Here is a 23880-nt window from a genome sequence, read left to right on the forward strand (position 1 = left end):
CTGGAAGCATTATTCGCTATCCAACTAACAACCTGTTGACACTGGTCTTGGTTCAAGAGCGGTGTACTGCTGCAGTCCCCAAGAATTTGGGACAGGACGTGCGAGCGACTAGATGTGGCCCTTTGTTGTGGCAAAATTAGAGCTTGCCCACGACCTCGGCCTCTGCCTGCACCACCATCACGTCCACTTCCTTGTTCCTTGCCAACGCCCTTGCGCATTTTGCAATGCTGTGCTGACGTGTATCCACTAGACTTGGGCGTTATATCAAAGTTTGTGCAAATCGTGCACCTGTACGCTGCCACCGACAGGCACACACGTGCGGTTTTTAAATGCAAGCACGGACGCACTAAGAACCTAACACAGGTTTTAGGAGCAAAAATTAAGAACTCTGACACTATCAGCCACTGCTGACTGACGTGTATTATACACTACACTTGTGCGTTATATAATAGTTTGGTAAAAACGCACACAAGTGCACCTGTACGCTGCCACCGACAGGCACACACGTGCGGTTTTTAAATGCAAGCACGGACGCACTAAGAACCTAACACAGGTTTTAGGAGCAAAAATTAAGAACTCTGACACTATCAGCCACTGCTGACTGACGTGTATTATACACTACACTTGTGCGTTATATAATAGTTTGGTAAAAACGCACACAAGTGCACCTGTACGCTGCCACCGACAGGCACACACGTGCGGTTTTTAAATGCAAGCACGGACGCACTAAGAACCTAACACAGGTTTTAGGAGCAAAAATTAAGAACTCTGACACTATCAGCCACTGCTGACTGACGTGTATTATACACTACACTTGTGCGTTATATAATAGTTTGGTAAAAACGCACACAAGTGCACCTGTACGCTGCCACCGACAGGCACACACGTGCGGGTTTTAAATGCAAGCACGGACGCACTAAGAACCTAACACAGGTTTTAGGAGCAAAAATTAATGAGAACTCTGACACTATCAGCCACTGCTGACTGACGTGTATTATACACTACACTTGTGTGTTATATAATAGTTTGGTAAAAACGCACACAAGTGCACCTGTACGCTGCCACCGACAGGCACACACGTGCGGGTTTTAAATGCAAGCACGGACGCACTAAGAACCTAACAGGTTTTAGGAGCGACAATTGCTGAGAAGTCTGACACTATCAGGACTGTTTTAGACTGTGTACACCAGCCCCAGATATGATGAAGGCTGGTATACGGTCACCACTAGGAATGGCTATATACCCTGCCTGCCTGCCTGCCTGTATACTGCTACAATAGTCCTGACAAGGACTCTTTTGGTCACTAGCCTGTATTCCAACCTGGCTATACCCTGCCTGTATACAGCAACAATAGTCCTGAGAAGGACTCTGCTACTGTACTCCGACCTGGCTATACCCTGCCTGCCTGTATACAACTAGAATAGTCCTGAGAAGGACTTTTGGTCACACTGTTTGCAGCCCTGCTACGGAAATAGCTATAAAGGGCCGCAAACCTTTCCCTGAAGCAGCAACCCTCTCCCTGCACTGACTGTCTGGATAGCTGTGAGCAGAGCACAGCGCGCCCGCCGGTATAAAGGCTCGGTCACGCAGTGCAGGCCGGCCAATCACTGCAATTCCACAACTAACAGGGCTGTGGCATTGCAGTGGTCTGCCAGCCAATCCCTGCATGAGGGCTGGCTCTCAAAAGAGCGCCAACATGCAGGGATGAAGACCACGAGTACAGCACGTGTATCGCGAGATTACTCGGTCCCCGCCGAGTAGACCGAGTACAGTGATACTCGTGCGAGTACCGAGTAGTAACAAGCATGCTCGCTCATCACTATTCAGAATTCATCCGGCTACTCTTGTCTGCTGTTATGTCATCAATAAACACAAGTGACCCAGTGCCATTGAAAGCCATGCATGCCCATGCCATCACGTTGCCTCCACCATGTTTTACAGAGGATGTGGTGTGCCTTGGATCATGTGCCGTTCCCTTTCTTCTCCAAACTTTTTTCTTCCCATCATTCTGGTACAGGTTGATCTTTGTCTCATCTGTCCATAGAATACTTTTCCAGAACTGAGCTGGCTTCATGAGGTGTTTTTCGGCAAATTTAACTCTGGCCTGTCTATTTTTGGAATTGATGAATGGTTTGCATCTAGATGTGAACCCTTTGTATTTACTTTCATGGAGTCTTCTCTTTACTGTTGACTTAGAGACAGATACACCTACTTCACTGAGAGTGTTCTGGACTTCAGTTGATGTTGTGAACGGGTTCTTCTTCACCAAAGAAAGTATGCGGCGATCATCCATCACTGTTGTCATCCGTGGACACCCAGGCCTTTTTGAGTTCCCAAGCTCACCAGTCAATTCCTTTTTTCTCAGAATGTACCCGACTGTTGATTTTGCTACTCCAAGCATGTCTGCTATCTCTCTGATGGATTTTTTCTTTTTTTCCTGCCTCAGGATGTTCTGCTTCACCTCAATTGAGAGTTCCTTAGACCGCATGTTGTCTGGTCACAGCAACAGCTTCCAAATGCAAAACCACACACCTGTAGTCAACCCCAGACCTTTTAACTACTTCATTGATTACAGGTTAACGAGGGAGACGCCTTCAGAGTTAATTGCAGCCCTTAGAGTCCCTTGTCCAATTACTTTTGGTCCCTTGAAAAAGAGGAGGCTATGCATTACAGAGCTATGATTCCTAAACCCTTTCTCCGATTTGGATGTGAAAACTCTCATACTGCAGCTGGGAGTGTGCACTTTCAGCCCATATTATATATATAATTGTATTTCTGAACATGTTTTTGTAAACAGCTAAAATAACAAAACTTGTGTCACTGTCCAAATATTTCTGGACCTAACTGTATGAACAGTGAGGAGGATAACCTGGATACACAGCCTATATACATGATAAGTATATAGCACAAGAGTGGAGCCTGTACACAGATCACACCTATAAAGTGAGAATACCCTTACACAGCCTTTACACAGATCATATACATATATATATATATCACACTATGAAGAAAAAGACATGGATCGCACATCCCAAAAATACAATGATCTAAAGCCGCTAGGCAAAAAAATTAAATAGAACATGAGGTTCTTTTGTTACCATTCTGATCAGATTGTATTAAGCCCACTGCCACGTCACGGCAAACCTCTTGAGTGGGTCCCTAACCTGACCTTTTTGTGCGGCACTGTGCACTGACCACCGCCGCAGCGACAAAGCGCCAGCAGGGCGGGCGACCTGGTGCCTCACAGCACCCATGCTGCAAGGCGAAGCCCCCAAGGCTCCAGGCCGCGCCGCCCCACTGACACGACACCACCACAACAGCAGCCACCACACAGCACCAGCACACAGTGAGAGGAGCTGTGCACTCACCTCCCACTGGCTCCCATATGTGGACTGGGAGCAAAAAGAAGGCTGACCCCTCTTGCAGTCTCCTGCTGATTAAAATCACCTGTGCCAAATGGGGAGAGTGCAGATCCAAGCAAAAAAAAGAGAGGGATAGAATGTTGTATAACACACTATGAAGAAAAAGACATGGATCGCACATCCCAAAAATACAATGATCTAAAGCCGCTAGGCAAAAAATTAAATAGAACATGAGGTTCTTTTGTTACCATTCTGATCAGATTGTATTAAGCCCACTGCCACGTCACGGCAAACCTCTTGAGTGGGTCCCTAACCTGACCTTTTTGTGCGGCACTGTGCACTGACCACCGCCGCAGCGACAAAGCGCCAGCAGGGCGGGCGACCTGGTGCCTCACAGCACCCATGCTGCAAGGCGAAGCCCCCAAGGCTCCAGGTCGCGCCGCCCCACTGACACGACACCACCACAACAGCAGCCACCACACAGCACCAGCACACAGTGAGAGGAGCTGTGCACTCACCTCCCACTGGCTCCCATATGTGGACTGGGAGCAAAAAGAAGGCTGACCCCTCTTGCAGTCTCCTGCTGATTAAAATCACCTGTGCCAAATGGGGAGAGTGCAGATCCAAGCAAAAAAAAAAAAAAGAGAGGGATAGAATGTTGTATAACACACTATGAAGAAAAAGACATGGATCGCACATCCCAAAAATACAATGATCTAAAGCCGCTAGGCAAAAAATTAAATAGAACATGAGGTTCTTTTGTTACCATTCTGATCAGATTGTATTAAGCCCACTGCCACGTCACGGCAAACCTCTTGAGTGGGTCCCTAACCTGACCTTTTTGTGCGGCACTGTGCACTGACCACCGCCGCAGCGACAAAGCGCCAGCAGGGCGGGCGACCTGGTGCCTCACAGCACCCATGCTGCAAGGCGAAGCCTCCAAGGCTCCAGGCCGCGCCGCCCCACTGACACGACACCACCACTGTGAAGATGTAATTTACCCTCTCACTGTATATGCTGTACAGATTCCTATTTCAAGCTGGGTTCATTGTCTTATTTGAACTACTTCTGTGTACATTTCTATTGTTGTAGGTAATCACCCCCTAAAATGCAAGGTTATATCCTCTTGAGGCACTTCCATCCCTGGGAGTAGGGGGAGGTGGGCCTAGAGTCCAACTAGTGTAAACTCTGCTTACCTGGGAGATTCAGTCAGAGTGAGCTGAAACTTGTAGAGGGCAGGAGCTCCAGCCTGTGTGGCTGTGGACATGGACGGAGCTAGGCCTGTGTGGCGGCCCGTGGGATTGTGTGGAACTCTTTGGACTACTGTAAGGACGATTGCTTTGTAATCCGGTCCGAGGATTGTCGGGAAGGGCCCCCGAATCTGTTTTACGTGGACTTATCGTGTGCTGTTCCGGTGTTCTTGTGAATAAACCTGTTGGATCGTTCCTCGGCCTGTTGTCTCTCCTTGCTCTGCTGTACACCCCGTCACAAACTGGTTGGCAGCGCTGGGATCAGAGCAGAAGGAATGGAGGACAATGGCTCAACATCAGGAACCAGCACTGCAGAGTACAAGACCTGGACTTTGGGGAGCCTGCAATCAAAGGCCCGTGAAGTAGGAGTTCGTTTCAAAGGACTCTCCAAGGAGCAGCTGATTGAGGCGCTAGAAGGAGTCTGTTCGCAAAATGACGTGGAGGAAGGATCCTCACAGCAAACGGAAGAAAGACGGGAGCCGGAGGTGAATACCCAAAAAAGTCAATGGGTTGTGTGGTACAAGGAAAAGATGGCACTGCTTGGAGATGAGGCCACCATAGAAGATAAGAGGGAGGCCATGCGTGGAGCTGAAGAGAAGGAGCGCAGGATGGAGGAGATGGCATTGCTGGATAAGCAGCTCGCTGTGGAAGCCGCGAGAGGTTCCAGACAGACTGTAACCCCAGCACCCATCATGAGGGAACTTCCCAGGGTGTCCCGCAAAGACTTTAAGCCGTTTAATGAGGCTGCAGGCGACATTGAGGGCTTCTTCCAGGACTTTGAGCATCAGTGTCGATTAATGGAAGTCCCGGACAGGGAGCGTGTCCGGCATCTGGTTGGGCTCCTAGAGGGGGGAGCTGCTGAAGCCTATAGAGCCATGGACCCTCGGTGGAACTGTGAGTATGCGGATATTAAACAGACTATTCTAGAACATTATGCTGTGACCCCAGACACTTACAGGACTCAGTTCCGTGCTTTAGCCTGTGATGGGGAAGTGTCTTTTAAGATATATGCTCATAGACTGAAACAAGTATGCCATCGCTGGCTGGAGGCAGAGGAGGCCTTATCTTGGGAGACCTTCCTGCAGGTCATCCTAAAAGAACAATTCTTTGCCCAGTGCCCCGCTGAGATCCGGGAATGGGTGCGTGAGAGAAAACCAGCGACAGTGGAGGAAGCTGCTGCTCTCGCTGATGAGGCTCTCACCATCAAGCCTCAGTGGAGGGTTCTGTTGGAGGATGGAGAGACGCCTAACAGCTCCACAACACCGGATGCCCCCAGTTATTCTGTCCCCATTGTTCCCCGTTCCTCTAAGCCACCACATGTTGATACCCGTGTTAATGTGCCTCCAGTTGCTTCTACTGCACTTTCTGGAATACGCCGGGGAGAGGAAGTAACAGAGCGCAGGTGTTATGTTTGTAGGCATCCCGGGCATTTGCAGGCCTCATGCCCAGCCAGCCCATGGAGGAATCATCCTCAAACCCCTACAGCACCTTCAGGTGGGAGTCGGCCTCCAAGTTCCCCTACCCCTTACCCAAGAGGACGCCTTGGATGGAGGGAGACCCAGCTCAGATGCTATCAATGTGGACAGCCAGGGCATCGGCAAGTCTCCTGCCCAGCTGTTCAAATGAGGACTGATCCTGCGCCCAATCGGATTGTTAATTATTTACAGCCCAGCGCCATGGAGGAAGATGTGGCACCGCTATGTGAGGACTGGCCTAGTGACTCAGCCCCCCATGTTGCACCACCAGGAGTTTACGGGGTGCGACCTGCAGTTATGACGACTTCTGCTCATCGAGGTAAGCACTTGCAGGAGGTTGTGCTGGATGGACAGAGACTTGTTGGATTTTGTGACTCGGGTGCTTTCCTCACACTGGCTGATCCCCGAGTGGTTTGGCCTGAGGCAATCCATAGAGGACCTGGGATTGTTATTGAACTGGCTGGTGGACAATGGAGGACTATTCCCACAGCCACTGTGGATCTGAGCTTTGGTTTTGGGGTCAGGCGATGTGTGGTTGGGGTGATGGGTGGTCTGCCTGCAGCTGTTCTCCTGGGCAATGATGTGGGAGAGCTACGATGCCAATTCGTGGCTGCATGAAGCCACATGTAAGTAACGCTCTGCCTGTGTGTACTTAACCAGTGACCTGTAGAGGTCCCTAGTACGTACACAAGTTGGGAGGGGGAGGGATTGTGAAGATGTAATTTACCCTCTCACTGTATATGCTGTACAGATTCCTATTTCAAGCTGGGTTCATTGTCTTATTTGAACTACTTCTGTGTACATTTCTATTGTTGTAGGTAATCACCCCCTAAAATGCAAGGTTATATCCTCTTGAGGCACTTCCATCCCTGGGAGTAGGGGGAGGTGGGCCTAGAGTCCAACTAGTGTAAACTCTGCTTACCTGGGAGATTCAGTCAGAGTGAGCTGAAACTTGTAGAGGGCAGGAGCTCCAGCCTGTGTGGCTGTGGACATGGACGGAGCTAGGCCTGTGTGGCGGCCCGTGGGATTGTGTGGAACTCTTTGGACTACTGTAAGGACGATTGCTTTGTAATCCGGTCCGAGGATTGTCGGGAAGGGCCCCCGAATCTGTTTTACGTGGACTTATCGTGTGCTGTTCCAGTGTTCTTGTGAATAAACCTGTTGGATCGTTCCTCGGCCTGTTGTCTCTCCTTGCTCTGCTGTACACCCCGTCACAACCACCACAACAGCAGCCACCACACAGCACCAGCACACAGTGAGAGGAGCTGTGCACTCACCTCCCACTGGCTCCCATATGTGGACTGGGAGCAAAAAGAAGGCTGACCCCTCTTGCAGTCTCCTGCTGATTAAAATCACCTGTGCCAAATGGGGAGAGTGCAGATCCAAGCAAAAAAAAAAGAGAGGGATAGAATGTTGTATAACACACTATGATGTCTTCTTCTCCATGGCTTGTTATATATATATATATATATATATATATATATATATATATATATATATATATATATATATAAAAAATAAATATATATTTTAACCAGGCTACATAACTGGAAAGAGGTCAATTATCAGCACACAGCAGGGTTAGTATATACTGCATGGACATGAAGTGCAGGCCCCATCATATACATACAGTTAGGTCCAGAAATATTTGGACAGTGACACAATTTTCGCGAGTTGGGCTCTGCATGCCACCACATTGGATTTGAAATGAAACCTCTACAACAGAATTCAAGTGAATTGTACACATTTCTTTACAAATACTCCACATTTTAGGAGGTCAAAAGTAATTGGACAAATAAACCAAACCCAAACAAAATATTTTTATTTTCAATATTTTTTTGCGAATCCTTTGGAGGCAATCACTGCCTTAAGTCTGGAACCCATGGACATCACCAAACGCTGGGTTTCCTCCTTCTTAATGCTTTGCCAGGCCTTTACAGCCGCAGCCTTCAGGTCTTGCTTGTTTGTGGGTCTTTCCGTCTTAAGTCTGGATTTGAGCAAGTGAAATGCATGCTCAATTGGGTTAAGATCTGGTGATTGACTTGGCCATTGCAGAATGTTCCACTTTTTTGCACTCATGAACTCCTGGGTAGCTTTGGCTGTATGCATGGGGTCATTGTCCATCTGTACTATGAAGCGCCGTCCGATCAACTTTGCGGCATTTGGCTGAATCTGGGCTGAAAGTATATCCCGGTACACTTCAGAATTCATTTGGCTACTCTTGTCTGCTGTTATGTCATCAATAAACACAAGTGACCCAGTGCCATTGAAAGCCATGCATGCCCATGCCATCACGTTGCCTCCAGCATGTCTTACAGAGGATGTGGTGTGCCTTGGATCATGTGCTACCTACTTCACTGAGAGTGTTCTAGACTTCAGTTGATGTTGTGAACGGGTTCTTCTTCACCAAAGAAAGTATGCGGCGATCATCCACCACTGTTGTCATCCGTGGACTCCCAGGCCTTTTTGAGTTCCCAAGCTCACCAGTCAATTCCTTTTTTCTCAGAATGTACCCGACTGTTGATTTTGCTACTCCAAGCATGTCTGCTATCTCTCTGATGGATTTTTACTTTTTTTTCAGCCTCAGGATGTTCTGCTTCACCTCAATTGAGAGTTCCTTAGACCGCATGTTGTCTGGTCACAGCAACAGCTTCCAAATGCAAAACCACACACCTGTAATCAACCCCAGACCTTTTAACTACTTCATTGATTACAGGTTAACAAGGGAGACGCCTTCAGAGTTAATTGCAGCCCTTAGAGTCCCTTGTCCAATTACTTTTGGTCCCTTGAAAAAGAGGAGGCTATGAATTACAGAGCTATGATTCCTAAACCCTTTCTCCGATTTGGATGTGAAAACTCTCATATTGCAGCTGGGAGTGTGCACTCTCAGCCCATATTATATATATAATTGTATTTCTGAACATGTTTTTGTAAACAGCTAAAATAACAAAACTTGTGTCACTGTCCAAATATTTCTGGACCTAACTGTATAACACCCCCGCCCCGGCTGTTCCTCTCACTAGTGTCTCTAGTACATGTGACTGGCCAGCTCCCCTATAGAGTGCAGAGTAATGGCAGACACTGCTCTGTCGCCACTATTAGACAGTGATGGCAGGTATCTGCACACAGCCCTTGTTCCTCTTACATCATGTGTTCAGCAGAATCTCCCTATATGGTTTTGAACAGCTGCAGTGGATATATATATATATATATATATATATATATATATATATATATACACAACATGACACTTCTCGGGGTTGGGGGTGGTGGTCACTTTTTCTCCGGAGAGTCATAGCTGCAGCAGGTCAGATGCGCAGGAAGATCCACGATGGAAACACATGCTGGAAGGCCTACAGCATATCACCATGGCCTAGCCATTCAGGGGCCAGGGAAGGATTGATGAAGACCTACTGATTTAGTAAAGAAATGGACTATTATTGAACTCCTCACGTAAGCTAACGAAGAATACTATTTTTCATTTCTGTAACTGAACTAATGAACTGTTCTATTTTTGTTAATCATTTTTACTCAATATAAAATATGTGCCGCCCCCGTAGAAGCAGCCGAGCTGCTCGGATCCTGGTACGATGTGGTTCGAGGGTCTCCGGACCCGGGGGTCATGCGGCCACTCGAGTGAAGGGGGGTATTTACAGGGGAGTTATAGTTCGTGACGCCACCCGTGGTGTGCGGCAATTGGGAGTACCGCCGCTGCCATAGGGAGTACCCCGGGTGATGGAGCGGGGGCAGCAAGGTGTTGTAACCCTCCACGGGTAGGGGGATGCCCCGGGACTCGGTGTAGGGAATGCCATGGGATGCAGTGGCCACTCTCTTACTCAGTTCATAAGCAGACACTGACAACCGGATAAACCAAGTGTCTGGGTACCGCTGCCGCTGAGGGGAGCTCGTCCGGGTCCCGTCCCCAAGTGGTGCTGCCTGGTGATCCGTGACCTGCCTCCTGGCACTTAGTTTTGACTTCAACTTGATGGCCCGGTAGCATGGAACTAGCCGGGCACCGCTCCCCACTATGGCTAAGTATGGGAGCTTGCTCTCAGGGCTCACGCTTGGGATTTTCTGGACCGTTTTGTGTTGGAAATTCCTATCGCCCTCGTTGCGCTAGTACCCCGATTCTGGAGCGGGCGGGAACGGATCATAAAGGCTCCGTTCTCCTCAGGTGAATTGTCAGGTTGCGTGAAGCTACTCCACAACCCAGGGTCCGTGTATCCCGTTGTGCCTTCGGTCCCGGACCGGTGATAGTGCTAAGCTACCGTAAAGACAAAGAAAAAGAAGAGTGCATATAAGAGGGAAACACCAATGTATATGAGAAAAATTGTACTTTATTATAAATAGGACACAGGGTCACACACACATTTAAAAACACTAAAAAGGCAAAAAGCCATAAATCAAACAGTGTCTAAACCCCCGTTAGGGTTAGACTATCCTCCGTTACCCAAGTGGGAAAAAGGGCTAAAGAGATGTATATATGCAGGTATAGTAAATTACAAGGGGTGAGCAATAGAGGTATACAGAGCAGAGTCATACCCAAGACAAAGCATATAATGGTACATACAAGGCACATAGGTTAAACATGCAATTTCAATTGGTCATATATAAACCACTATTATACCGCCATACACCTTGTAGAGAGACAATATCCCCCCAAAAAAATATAGAGAAAAGACCTGCAGAAATAATGTAAGGCAAAAGTCCTAGTAACCAGCCATAGCCAATTTTACCCAGCAACAGGGGAACGGAGGGTACTGATCCCCACGCGTATCGTCACCAACTAGGATGACTTCATCAGGGGTGGGTTCCCTGTGCCCAGAACAGCGGGTTTAAATACCTGGTGGTCCTGTATATCCGCCATAATGGCGTTTCAAACAGCGCGCTCTCAGAGCACCCGGCGTCCCGGAAATAGCTACTGCGCATGCGCTAAGTCACTTAGAGGTAAGACAATGTATAACGGAGTACCGCGCATGCGCGGGACTCCGAAAAAATGGCGGCCGCCATAAGGAGAGACATATTTTATTTCCCTAAGGATAAGAACGCAAAAGGTGACAAGAATACCAAATATATACATGCCAATATGTGATGGAAGGATAGTAGAGATCCCAGGGAATAGATATAAAAGGAACATATTATCCATTGGATCAGTATATAGAATCGTATAGTTCTTATAGATCTCCATATAGGAACGCACACACATATATGTAAACATAATCCATTAATTCCCAATTGGGGCCTATACACAATATGCCTATAATTAGTGTATACCATCAAAGATTCCCACAGTCAATAAATAATTTTAATCCACTTGTCGGAAAGGACCCATCATGGAGCAAAAAGCATGCCACATGTTGTACAACCTTATATATATAGGACCGTCCATTCACTGAGGGAATCCATAAGAGATCCAGCGATCAAGAAAGCGATGTAGGAGGGGCAGAAGGAAACGGCCGTTACCTGAGAAGTGGCCTAAGGAAAACGGGATGGTCTCCCCATTACAAAGGGGGCAACCGGAGGAAGAAATAGATGGAGGTCAGGAGGCTGGAGGTAATTTGAGTATCATTAATCTCTCTGACTATGAACTTAATGAGGTGAAGAGGAGAGTCCTCTCTAGGGGTTTGTCATTTTCCCCAATGAACACTCTAGATAAATTTACATTTGTTAAAGATGTTTATTTGTTTTGTAGACAGATTACCTTCAAGCTATTGTACCATAAACCCCAATTGATTGATACCCTCCCTCAGGATGAGAGATTGGCTTTCCAAACCCTGTTGGATCTGATGGATGAACAGACTGCCCCTCTTGGTAAGCAGAAATTCCCGGGTAGATTGCCTTCACAAGCTACCCCCAGCCTCTCATTGTTCCCAGTGGTTCAGGTCTTTTTTGATGCCGTATGCAGGGATATCCAGTCTTTGAAACTGGACAATAACAAACAGAATAATAACTCCACTGAGGAAAGGAGGGCATTACGGCATCTGAAGGAGAATGGCGACCTGGTAATAAAGGAGGCGGATAAGGGGGGGAACATTGTTCTATGGCCGGTGAAATTGTATCTGGAAGAGGCACAAGGGCAGTTGTCCAACAGGAATGTTTATCAACCGCTCCCCTCCGATCCAACTAATGTTTTTAAATCGGTGCGAAACCCTGTGGTACCTACATTCTATATGCTCCCGAAGGTACACAAGTCTCTTCTTAAACCACCAGGGAGACCTATTGTGGCCGAGATCGGGAGCATATTTGAACAGCTTTGTTCTTATTTGGATTTCTATTTGCAGCCCTTTGCCCTTCATCTTGAATCATATGTCAGAGATTCTGTCGATCTAATCTCACAACTGGAAGAATTGGACATTCCCGAAGGTACCATTCTAGTCACTATGGACATTGAATCGCTCTACACTAACATATCACATGACCTGGGTATGGGGGCGGTCTCCTATTTTCTATCCAGACGGAGTACGGGTACTAGGGAACATGATGAATTCCTTTTAAATCTGCTTTCACTTATCCTTAACCTGAATTACTTTGTATTTGATAGAATTTTCTATAAGCAAGTGTCTGGAACTGCAATGGGGGCACGCTGTGCCCCATCTTATGCCAATATTTATTTGGGTTGGTGGGAGGAGACTGTAGTGAGGAGCATGACCATCTTTGACAAACATGTGTTTCGCTGGTTTCGTTACCTTGACAATGTTTTGATGCTATGGACGGGTTCGTGGGAGGAGTGGGAGGAGTTTTTCTCCGAACTAAACAATAATATGTTTAATATCTATCTAACATCAAACCTGTCACTTACTACGGTAGATTTCTTGGACTTAAAACTCTCCCTGGAAACATCAAGGATCGTCACAGACCTATTCAGAAAACCAACCTCGACAAACAGCTTCCTGCACTACAGCAGCTTCCACCCGCAACACCTTCGAAATGGGATCCCGAAAGGCCAATTTTTGCGTTTGCGCAGAAATTGTAGCAACGACGTTGACTTTCATGCACAATCCCAGGAACTAACGAGACGTTTCCAAGCAAGGGGATACCCTAAGAAGGTAATTTCACGGGCTTTTCAGTCCTCAATGATGAAGGGGAGAAAGGAGATCTTGGCCAACAAAAGAAATGAGAAGATCCCACATAGTGAGATTGGGGTGGTCACTACCTTCAATAACCAATGGTCTGATCTACGAGGGATATTGAAGAAAAATTGGGGGATTCTACGTAGTGAGGTGGCTCTCTCTCCACACATTGCAGAAACCCCACGAATAATTGCTAGACGGGCCAGAAATCTTAGAGATGTACTTTCCTCCAGTCATTTTTTAGACCATCTAGAAAAACGGAGGGGGGCTCCTCCTGGGAGGGGTCTTTCCCTTGTGGTGACTGCAATATTTGCCCTTTGATGTTGGCAAAGGATCCCATTTTTTATAACATGTTCTTCTCTTTGCAGAAACCAAGAGGATACTTTAATTGCCGGACAAAGAACCTAATTTATGGCTTAATTTGCAGTTGTCCCAAGATATACGTAGGACAAACTGGACAGGAATTGAGGAGAAGAATCCAACAGCACATCTCTACTATAAACACGGCCAAAACAGACCTTGAGAAAGGCAGGACTCTCTCTTCAGTGGCAGCACATTTGTTGCAGCATCACAATGGAAGAACTTCGGGTATTAGGATTTTGGGACTGGAAAGTCCTAAAACTAACATTAGAGGGGGGAACCCCACATTGGACCTACTCAGACGAAAATCTGCCTGGATTCACAATTTGAATAGTTTGGCACCAGGGGGGTTAAACGAGGAATTACTGTTCACAGGTTTCTATAAACAGAGGTAGGGCTGGTATATGGGACCAGGCCTCTCCTGCCTGATCCTATGTACCTGTACCCTCCCTAATTTTGTGCTTAATTTTGTGCTTAACTGTGTGCCTATGTATATGTATGCATGTTATTTTCCTTCTCTCTCCCTGATCTGTGATCGGAGGGAGGAGGGGAATATGGTATATATGGGTTCTGGTTGATAACATGGGCGGGCATTCATATGTATGTGTGAATGCTTTCTCTTATGGATTCCCTCAGTGAATGGACGGTCCTATATATATAAGGTTGTACAACATGTGGCATGCTTTTTGCTCCATGATGGGTCTTTTCCGACAAGTGGATTAAAATTATTTATTGACTGTGGGAATCTTTGATGGTATACACTAATTATAGGCATATTGTGTATAGGCCCCAATTGGGAATTAATGGATTATGTTTGCATATATGTGTGTGCGTTCCTATATGGAGATCTATAGGAACTATACGATTCTATATACTGATCCAATGGATAATATGTTCCTTTTATATCTATTCCCTGGGATCTCTACTATCCTTCCATCACATATTGGCATGTATATATTTGGTATTCTTGTCACCTTTTGCGTTCTTATCCTTAGGGAAATAAAATATGTCTCTCCTTATGGCGGCCGCCATTTTTTCGGAGTCCCGCGCATGCGCGGTACTCCGTTATACATTGTCTTACCTCTAAGTGACTTAGCGCATGCGCAGTAGCTATTTCCGGGACGCCGGGTGCTCTGAGAGCGCGCTGTTTGAAACGCCATTATGGCGGATATACAGGACCACCAGGTATTTAAACCCGCTGTTCTGGGCACAGGGAACCCACCCCTGATGAAGTAATCCTAGTTGGTGACGATACGCGTGGGGATCAGTACCCTCCGTTCCCCTGTTGCTGGGTAAAATTGGCTATGGCTGGTTACTAGGGCTTTTGCCTTACATTATTTCTGCAGGTCTTTTCTCTATATTTTTTTGGGGGATATTGTCTCTCTACAAGGTGTATGGCGGTATAATAGTGGTTTATATATGACCAATTGAAATTGCATGTTTAACCTATGTGCCTTGTATGTACCATTATATGCTTTGTCTTGGGTATGACTCTGCTCTGTATACCTCTATTGCTCACCCCTTGTAATTTACTATACCTGCATATATACATCTGTTTAGCCCTTTTTCCCACTTGGGTAACGGAGGATAGTCTAACCCTAACGGGGGTTTAGACACTGTTTGATTTATGGCTTTTTGCCTTTTTAGTGTTTTTAAATGTTTGTGTGACCCTGTGTCCTATTTATAATAAAGTACAATTTTTCTCATATACATTGGTGTTTCCCTCTTATATGCACACTTCTTTTTCTTTGTCTTTACCTGTCCTTAAGTGTGCTGAGGTGAACCCATCAACGATTATAGGGGTTAAAATACTCCTTATAGGTGGTGCCCTCCCCATTTCTTTGTTAGTGCTAGGCTACCGGCCATCCTCCTCAATAGGTCCGAACACCTCACCACAATCCCCTGCGACCGGGGGTCCGACTCCTCTAGGCCCAAACCGCCGTCTGCAACCTAAGCAGTTACTTCAGGAGTCACCACTCCAGACTTCCTCTGAGCTCCTCTCAGCTCGAGGGCTACTTCCCAACCTCTCTCCTTCAACTCTCAGACTCAACTCCTCACTGACTCCACTCCTCACCTCCCCTCCCTGACTCCCCAGGTGGGCGACTCTATTCCACTCAAGCCATCCACTGGTGTGTCTGGTGGGTGTGGTGCAGAGTATCTCTAGGATTTGATTTGCTGTTGGAGGCAACACCACTTAAGTAGGAACCCAGAACCAAGAAGGAGGCAGAATAATGCACGGGAGGGCAGCTTGTGCAGTACCCTGTGATGACTTGATAGTCCAGGGGCGTCACAAATACATCTATTTATTTTTACATTTGTGAAGTCTATTTCTCATACGTCTTATCACGTATTTAAAGAAAAATATATGCAGGAAATTTATTCTTAACATTTTGGTGAGCCAGCTATTCTTGATTTTTTTTTCTCATTTTTTGATTCCTTCACTTTGCACAAGGGGGGACAGATACAGAAGTGATGCTAATACCTCTTGCAAAGTATCAGGAATTGACAATTTTATGTTAAAAATCACGCAGAACCTAAAAATATGGATGAGATTTCAAGTCGCATGAGTTTGTTTAAATGAAGTTTGAAGAGTTCTCAAAGCCACAGAAGATCATCCTTTGATGTATTTTTGGAAGAAAAAGGATAAGTCAGTCCATAAGAAGTACTACAAGTGCTGAACAAGGCAAGTCAAGTCACAAAAGAGTTATAAGCCAAGGTAAGATAATGAGTTTAAATTATTTTTCTGAACAAAATAAGCATTTAGATCAGTCTAGTTTAGCGAATTTATGGTTAGGCTTACAGTGCTGGCCAAAAGTATTGGCAACCCTGAAATTCTGTCAGATAATACTCAGTTTCTTCTTGAAAATGATTGCAATCACAAATTCTTTGGTATTATTATCTTCATTTAATTTGTCTTCAATGAAAGAAAAAAAAAATTCATAAAGCCAAATTGGATATAATTCCACACCAAACATAAAAAAGGAGGTGGACAAAAGTATTGGCACTGTTTCAAAAATCTTGTGATGCTTCTCTAATTTGTGTAATTAGCAGCACCTGTAACTTACCTGTGGCACCTAACAGGTGTTGGCAATAACTAAATCACACTTGCAGCCAGTTGACATGGATTAAAGTTGACCTCTGTCCTGTGTCCTTGTGTGTATGAGCATGGAGAAAAAAAGGAAGACCAAAGAACTGTCTGAGGACTTGAAAATCCAAATTGTGAGGAAGCATGAGCAATCTAAAGGCTACAAGTCCATCTCCAAAGACCTGAAAGTTCCCGTGTCTACGGTGCGCAGTGTCATCAAGAAGTTTAAAGCCCATGGCACTGTGGCTAACCTCCCTAGATGTGGAAGGAAAAGAAAAATTGACGAGAGATTTCAACGCAACATTGTGCAGATGGTGGATAAAGAACCTCCACTAACATCCAAACAAGTTCAAGCTGCCCTGCAGTCCGAGGGTACAACAGTGTCAACCTGTACTGTTATGATCCGGAACCATGGAAGACCACCACAAATCATTGGCAAAAGGTGACAAGAGCATTGGCAACTAATCTGGCCGCCATCCCCTTACTAACCATCACAACTAGAAGTAGCCGAGGGGTGAACTAACATCCTGTGCACCGTGAACCCAGCCGGAGAACTAACTATCCTAAAGGTAGGAAAGATGAATAACTCTCTGCCTCAGAAAATAGACAAGAATAGCTAGCCCCCCACATTCAAAGACTACGGTGATATAGGAAAAACACAATACACAGGTAGATGACAGGATTAGCAAAAGGTGAGGCCCCCGCTGACTGAAATAGGAAAGGACAGGAAAGGGACTGATGGTGGCCAGAGAAAAACCCTGCAAAATACCAACTTCCTGATAGTACAAAAAGGCCCTCAGATAGCACGATCTGAACTCCGTCCTATACCAGGAGCCCTTGTCATACCAATGAACAGAAAACAAGAATCATAACAAAGTCAACAAGCCACAAACACATGGACCCAAAGGAGCTATACTCCACACAGAACTGCAGGGAGTTCCCCAACAATCCACAAAGGGGGAAAATCCCTGCAAGCAAATAACCTGAAACCAACCACAGCAAATGACAAACCCAGATAAACAAAAGAACCAGACAATAAATAAAGAGCAAGCACTTATCTGGGGAAGATGTGGTGTAGAGCAGGATTAAGCAGGCTGGAGATACAAAGAACAACTGACATCCGGCAACAGCCTGCAATCAGACCAGGATTTAAATAAGCAGAGAGTTAGCAAAGGAAACACCCACTGCACAACACACCTGGTCCAAGTCCAAACCATTCCCGGCCACTAGAGGGAGCCTCCCAGCAGCCAAAACATAACTAACATTCACAACACTGTACTATCCGTCAGCGTCTTAATGAAAAGGAACTGTATGGTAGGATACCCAGGAAGACCCCACTTCTTACCCCGATACATAAAAAAGCCAGGCTGGAGTTTGCCAAAACTTACCTGAGAAAGCCTAAAACGTTTTGGAAGAATGTTCTCTGGTCAGATGAGACAAAAGTAGAGCTTTTTGGGAAAAGCCATCAACATAGAGTTTACAGGGAAAAAAAAAAGAGGCATTCAAAGAAAAGAACACGGTCCCTACAGTCAAACATGGTGGAGGTTCCCTGATATTTTGGGGTTGCTTTGCTGCCTCTGGCACTGGACTGCTTGACCGTGTGCATGGCATTATGAAGTATGAAGACTACCAACAAATTTTGCAGCATAATGGAGGGTCCAGTGTGAGAAAGCTGGGTCTTCCTCAGAGGTCATGGGTCTTCCAGCAGGACAATAACCCAAAACACACTTCAAAAAGCACTAGAAAATGGTTTGAGAGAAAGCACTGGAGACTACTAAAGTGGCCAGCAATGAGTCCAGACCTGAATCCCATAGAACACCTGTGGAGAGATCTCAAAATGGCAGTTTGGAGAAGGCACCCTTCAGATCTCAGGGACCTGGAGCAGTTTGCCAAAGAAGAATGGTCTAAAATTCCAGCAGAGCATTGTAAGAAAGTCATTGATGGTTACCGGAAGCGGTTGTTCGCAGTTATTTTGGGTAAAGGTTGTGCAACCAAGTATTAGGGTAAGGGTGCAATACTTTTGTCGGGCCCATTTTTGGAGTTTTGTGTGAAATGATCAATGATTTGATTTTTGTTTCATTCTCTTTTGTGTTTTTTCATTGCAAGCAAAATCAATGAAGATAATACCAGAGAATTTGTGATTGCAATCATTTTCAAGAAGAAAATGAGTATTATCTGACAGGTTTGCAGGGGTGCCAATACTTTTGGCCACCTCTGTACAGTCATATGAAAAAGTTTGGGCACCCCTATTAATGTTAACCTTTTTTCTTTATAACAATTTGGCTTTTTGCAACAGCTATTTCAGTTTCATACATCTAATAACTGATGGACTGAGTAATATTTCTGGATTGAAATGAGGTTTATTGTACTAACAGAAAATGTGCAATCCGCATTTAAACTAAATTTGACAGGTACATAAGTATGGGCACCTTAACATAAAAGTGACATTAATATTTTGTAGATCCTCCTTTTGCAAAAATCACAGCCTCTAGTCCCTTCCTGTAGCTTTTAATGAGTTCCTGGATCCTGGATGAAGGTATATTTGACCATTCCTGTTTACAAAACAATTCCAGTTCAGTTAAGTTTGATGGTCGCCGAGCATGAACAGCATGCTTCAAATCATCCCACAGATGTTCAATGATATTCAGATCTGGGGACTTGAATGGCCATTCCAGAACATTGTAATTGTTCCTCTGCATGAATGCCTGAGTAGATTTGGAGCGGTGTTTTGGATCATTGTCTTGCTGAAATATCCATCCCCTGCGTAACTTCAACTTCGTCACTGATTCTTGCACATTTTTGTCAAGAATCTGCTGATACTGAGTTGAATCCATGCGACCCTCAACTTTAACAAGATTCCCGGTGCTGGCATTGGCCACACAGTCCCAAAGCATGATGGAAGCTCCACCAAATTTTACTGTGGGTAGCAAGTGCTTTTCTTGGAATGCCATGTTTTTGGCCTCCATGCATAGCGCCTTTTTGTATGACCAAACAACTCAATCTTTGTTTCATCAGTCCACGGGACTTTCTTCCAAAATGTAACTGGCTTGTCCAAATGTGCTTTTGCATACCTCAGGCGACTCTGTTTGTGGCATGCTTGCAGAAACGGCTTCTTTCGCATCACTCTACCATACAGCTTCTCCTTGTGCAACGTGCGCTGTATTGTTGACCGACGCACATTGACACCATCTGCAGCAAGATGATGCTGCAGGTCTTTCGAGGTGGTCTGTGGATTGTCCTTGACTGTTCTCACCATTCGACTTCTCTGCCTTTCTGATATTTTTCTTGACCTGCCACTTCTGGGCTTAACAAGAACTGTACCTGTGTTCTTCCATTTCCTTACTGTGTTCCTCACAGTGGAAGGTGACAGTTTAAATCTCTGAGACAACTTTTTGTATCCTTCCCCTGAACAACTATGTTGAATAATCTTTCTTTTCTGATCATTTGAGAGTTGTTTTGAGGAGCCCATGATGCCACTCTTCATAGGAGATTCAAATAGGAGAACTACTTGCAAGTGGCCACCTTAAATATCTTTTCTCATGATTGGATACACCTGCCTATGAAGTTCAAAGCTCAATGAGGTTACAAAACCAATTTAGTGCTTCAGTAAGTCAGTAAAAATTAGTTAGGAGTGTTCAAAACAAGAAATTGATAAGAGTGCCCATACTTATGCACCTGTCAAATTTAGTTTTAAATGCAGATTGCACATTTTCTGTTAGTACAATAAACCTCATTTCAATCCAGAAATATTACTCAGTCCATCAGTTATTAGATGTATGAAACTGAAATAGCTGTTGCAAAAACCCAAATTGTTATAAAGAAAAAAGGTTAACATTAATAGGGGTGCCCAAACTTTTTCATATGACTGATATGCAGAATGTGAACTTGCAAACACACAAGTAGATTCTAAGATATCTTTTAACAAAGAGAAAGAGAAGCTCAGAAATATATTGCATCTAGTCCAGGAATTCCACAAGTCAGTGTTAGAGAATTTTAAAGATTCTGTAAAAATCGGTACTGCTTCTAATGAGGATCACCCACAAGATGGCTGCAGACATGTGGCATCCGTTGATGGTGACCTTGAGGATACCGGAAATGACGCAGAAAAAGATAGTGGAGAGGGAGGAAATTACATAGAGGAGCCTGAAGGGGGAGGAGTCATAGAAGGACACGTGCAGAGAAGAGTCAGAGAGGATGGCGATCAGTTTCTAAAAATTGAACAGGCTAAGCTAGAAATTAAACTCAGAAAGAATCTATTGGATTTCTGAAAACTAATTTCTGCATATGATCACAAGATACATGTGTGCAGAAATTCAGAAATATTTGAAAGTTTTGTTGAAAAGTTCAATTTAACCAATATTGAGAAAACTAAGATATTCCATCTATGGTTGCCAGAACAATTTTCTAGACAGCTAGCATTAAAAAGGTCTTCTGAAAATGAGACCTGTGAGTGTCCACATGATAATGATATCAATAGGCTGAGGAATCTGATTTTTTGTGAAAGAAAATGAACATAGTCCAAATTATGAGATGCTGAAGGAATTGCAAATTGGACAGAATGAAGGTACATTCTCATTTATGTCTGTTTTTGAACGTTTATATAGGCTCGGTGACCACGATTGTGAGACCAGAATCTATGATTCATACATTCATCAAAAAATGCAAATTTATGAATGCTAAAACATGCACTATTGCATTGCAGAAAAAGTCCTTATTTGAATGCACAAAATGTATTGATTTTGTTAGGAATCACCAAACTCAAAACACAAATTAATTAATGCCGTAAAACCAAAAAAGGTGAAATTTTATGAAAAACCAACATCGTCTCCCAGATCAAAATATTCTTGTGACAAAATGTATGAAATTCGTAGGAAATTGCATGTTAATTACAAATTATACAATCCGCTTCAATTATCTAAAAATCCTTTTTCACAGGAAAAAAAATCTCTGTTCCCTTGTCTCCAATGAAGGAGAGAATTGTCACAGGATCTGACAGACATAGACAGGTGGTGTGTCCTGTGAGAGACATTCTGTCTCCCATAAAGAAAATAGCTGCGTTACAAAATATTTTCAGAAATTCCGACAGTTTGAAAATGGCCATAGTAGATCGAATCTTTGAAGAAAAAATGAGGTTTGGTCTTCAGTTGGGTAAAGGGGATTTCTGAAATAAATATGGTTATTGTATTTGATATTCATAATTATTCATATACAGTGTATCTATGTATTACATACTTTCTACACATTTATCTATATAGTATATTGTATCCTTAAAATTAGTGACAGTATAATCAAAGTTATATTTTCATCTAGTTAAAGAAATTATAGTTTAATTTTATAAATTAATAAATTTGATCTCTGTATATGAATAATATTTTAAATTTAATAATACGGAATAAGTATAACTTATTTTAAGTGTTACATTTTTCACATAAATATGATAATTTTATTCTTTTTATTTTTCTCAGAATTTCTCAGTAAAGCAGATTGATGACATATTAATTCTTTCTTTATAAATGTATTCTTTCCTTCGAACAGGTAAAATATATCTTTATGTTGTGAAAGGCTAATTACGAAAGCATGCTAATTTATTATCTTCTCAGGTATCAATCGAGGAGGGTCATCAGTTTTTAACAATTTTTTTAGATATATGAATACATATTTCTTTCTAGTGTTATTTGACTCCAGGCTGTGAAAGGGCAATTTGACTAAGAAGGAGAGTGATGGGGGGCTACGCCAGATGACCTGGCCTCCACAGTCACCAGACCTGAACCCAATCAAGATGGTTTGGGGTGAGCTGGACCGCAGAATGAAGGCAAAAGGGCCAACACGTGCTAAGCATCTCTGGGAACTCCTTCAAGACTGTTGGAAGACCATTTCCGGTGACTACCTCTTGAAGCTCATCAAGAGAATGCCAAGAGTGTGCAAAGCAGTAATCCAAGCAAAATGTGTCTATTTTGAAAAACCTAGAATATAAGACATATTTTCAGTTGTTTTACACTTTTTTGTTAAGTATTTAATTCCACATGTGTTAATTCATAGTTTTGATGCCTTCAATGTGAATCTACAATTTTCAGAGTCCTGAAAATAAAGAAAACTCTTTGAATGAGAAGGGGTGTCCAAACTTTTGGTCTGTACTGTATATATAACTTAAAATGAAATACGTTTAACGTACATAAGTATTAATAATGAAGGAATTTATTCAGAATATATCTTATTCATATACCGTATTTTTCGGACCATAAGACGCACTTTTTTTTCCCCAAATGTTGGGGGAAAGTTGGGGGTGCGTCTTATGGTCTGACTACAGGGCTGCGGCCGGGAACGAGGGTGCTGCGGTGGAGCGGGTCATCGGCGGCACGAGCAGGCAGCAGCAGCGCCTGCCGTGACCACATGGGCCCGCTCATTACATATGCACGCCCATCCTCCCGCCCATCTCTCAGCGCTGAAGCCGGCACTGACAGGTGGGCGGGAGGATGAGCTGGGACGCGCGCATAGTAAAGAGCCAGTCCGCATGATCACCCCTGGCAATTACAGCCTGGAGTGATCATGTGCGGCTGTATTCACTGCTCCCCGCGCGTCATCATCAGCGCGGGGTGCAGTGAATCAGTACACTCACCCGTCCCCGTGTGTGGAGCCGTCTTCCTGTCTGTGCCGGTCAGCTGATCTGTGCTGATCAGCTGATCGGCATAGACAGGAAGACATCGCGTGATGCAGGGGAACGGCTCCACACACACACAGGTCATTGCCGCTGAGAGGAAGATGATCGGTGCTGCAGGGAGTGAGGAAAAGGTGAGTATAAACGTTTATTTTTTTTTCTCTGTGTTATAGGATACATGCCATATACCAGGATGGTATAAGAGCACGATGGGGGCATATAGCAGGATGGGAGTATATGAGCAGGATGGATGGGGGTATATGAACAGGATGGGGGTATATGAACAGGATGGGGGTATATGAACAGGATGGGAGTATATGAGCAGGATGGGAGTATATGAGCAGGATGGGGGTATATGAGCAGGATGGGGGTATATGAGCAGGATGGGGGCATATGAGCAGGATGGGGGCATATAGCAAGATGGGAGTATATGAGCAGGATGGATGGGGGGTATATGAACAGGATGGGGGTATATGAACAGGATGGGGGTATATGAACAGGATGGGAGTATATGAACAGGATGGGGGTATATGAACACGATGGGAGTATATGAACACGATGGGGGCATATAGCAGGATGGGAGTATATGAGCAGGATGGATGGGGGGTATATGAACAGGATGG

At 44.6% G+C, this 23880-nt stretch overlaps 1 protein-coding gene across 1 annotated transcript; it reads left to right on the forward strand.

Annotated features, from left to right (window-relative positions):
* The first annotated feature begins 11787 nt into the window (after positions 1–11787).
* On the forward strand, positions 11788–15115 carry LOC142310430 (uncharacterized). Its single transcript, XM_075347959.1, has 4 exons — positions 11788–11898; positions 12369–12450; positions 12895–13133; positions 13526–15115. Exons 1-4 carry the CDS (start codon positions 11878–11880, stop codon positions 13910–13912), a joined length of 729 nt encoding a protein of 242 aa, XP_075204074.1. The 5' UTR covers positions 11788–11877; the 3' UTR covers positions 13913–15115.
* The last annotated feature ends 8765 nt before the right edge of the window (positions 15116–23880 follow it).

This window comes from Anomaloglossus baeobatrachus, chromosome 5 (assembly GCF_048569485.1).
Source record: "Anomaloglossus baeobatrachus isolate aAnoBae1 chromosome 5, aAnoBae1.hap1, whole genome shotgun sequence".
Lineage (NCBI taxonomy): Eukaryota > Metazoa > Chordata > Amphibia > Anura > Aromobatidae > Anomaloglossus > Anomaloglossus baeobatrachus.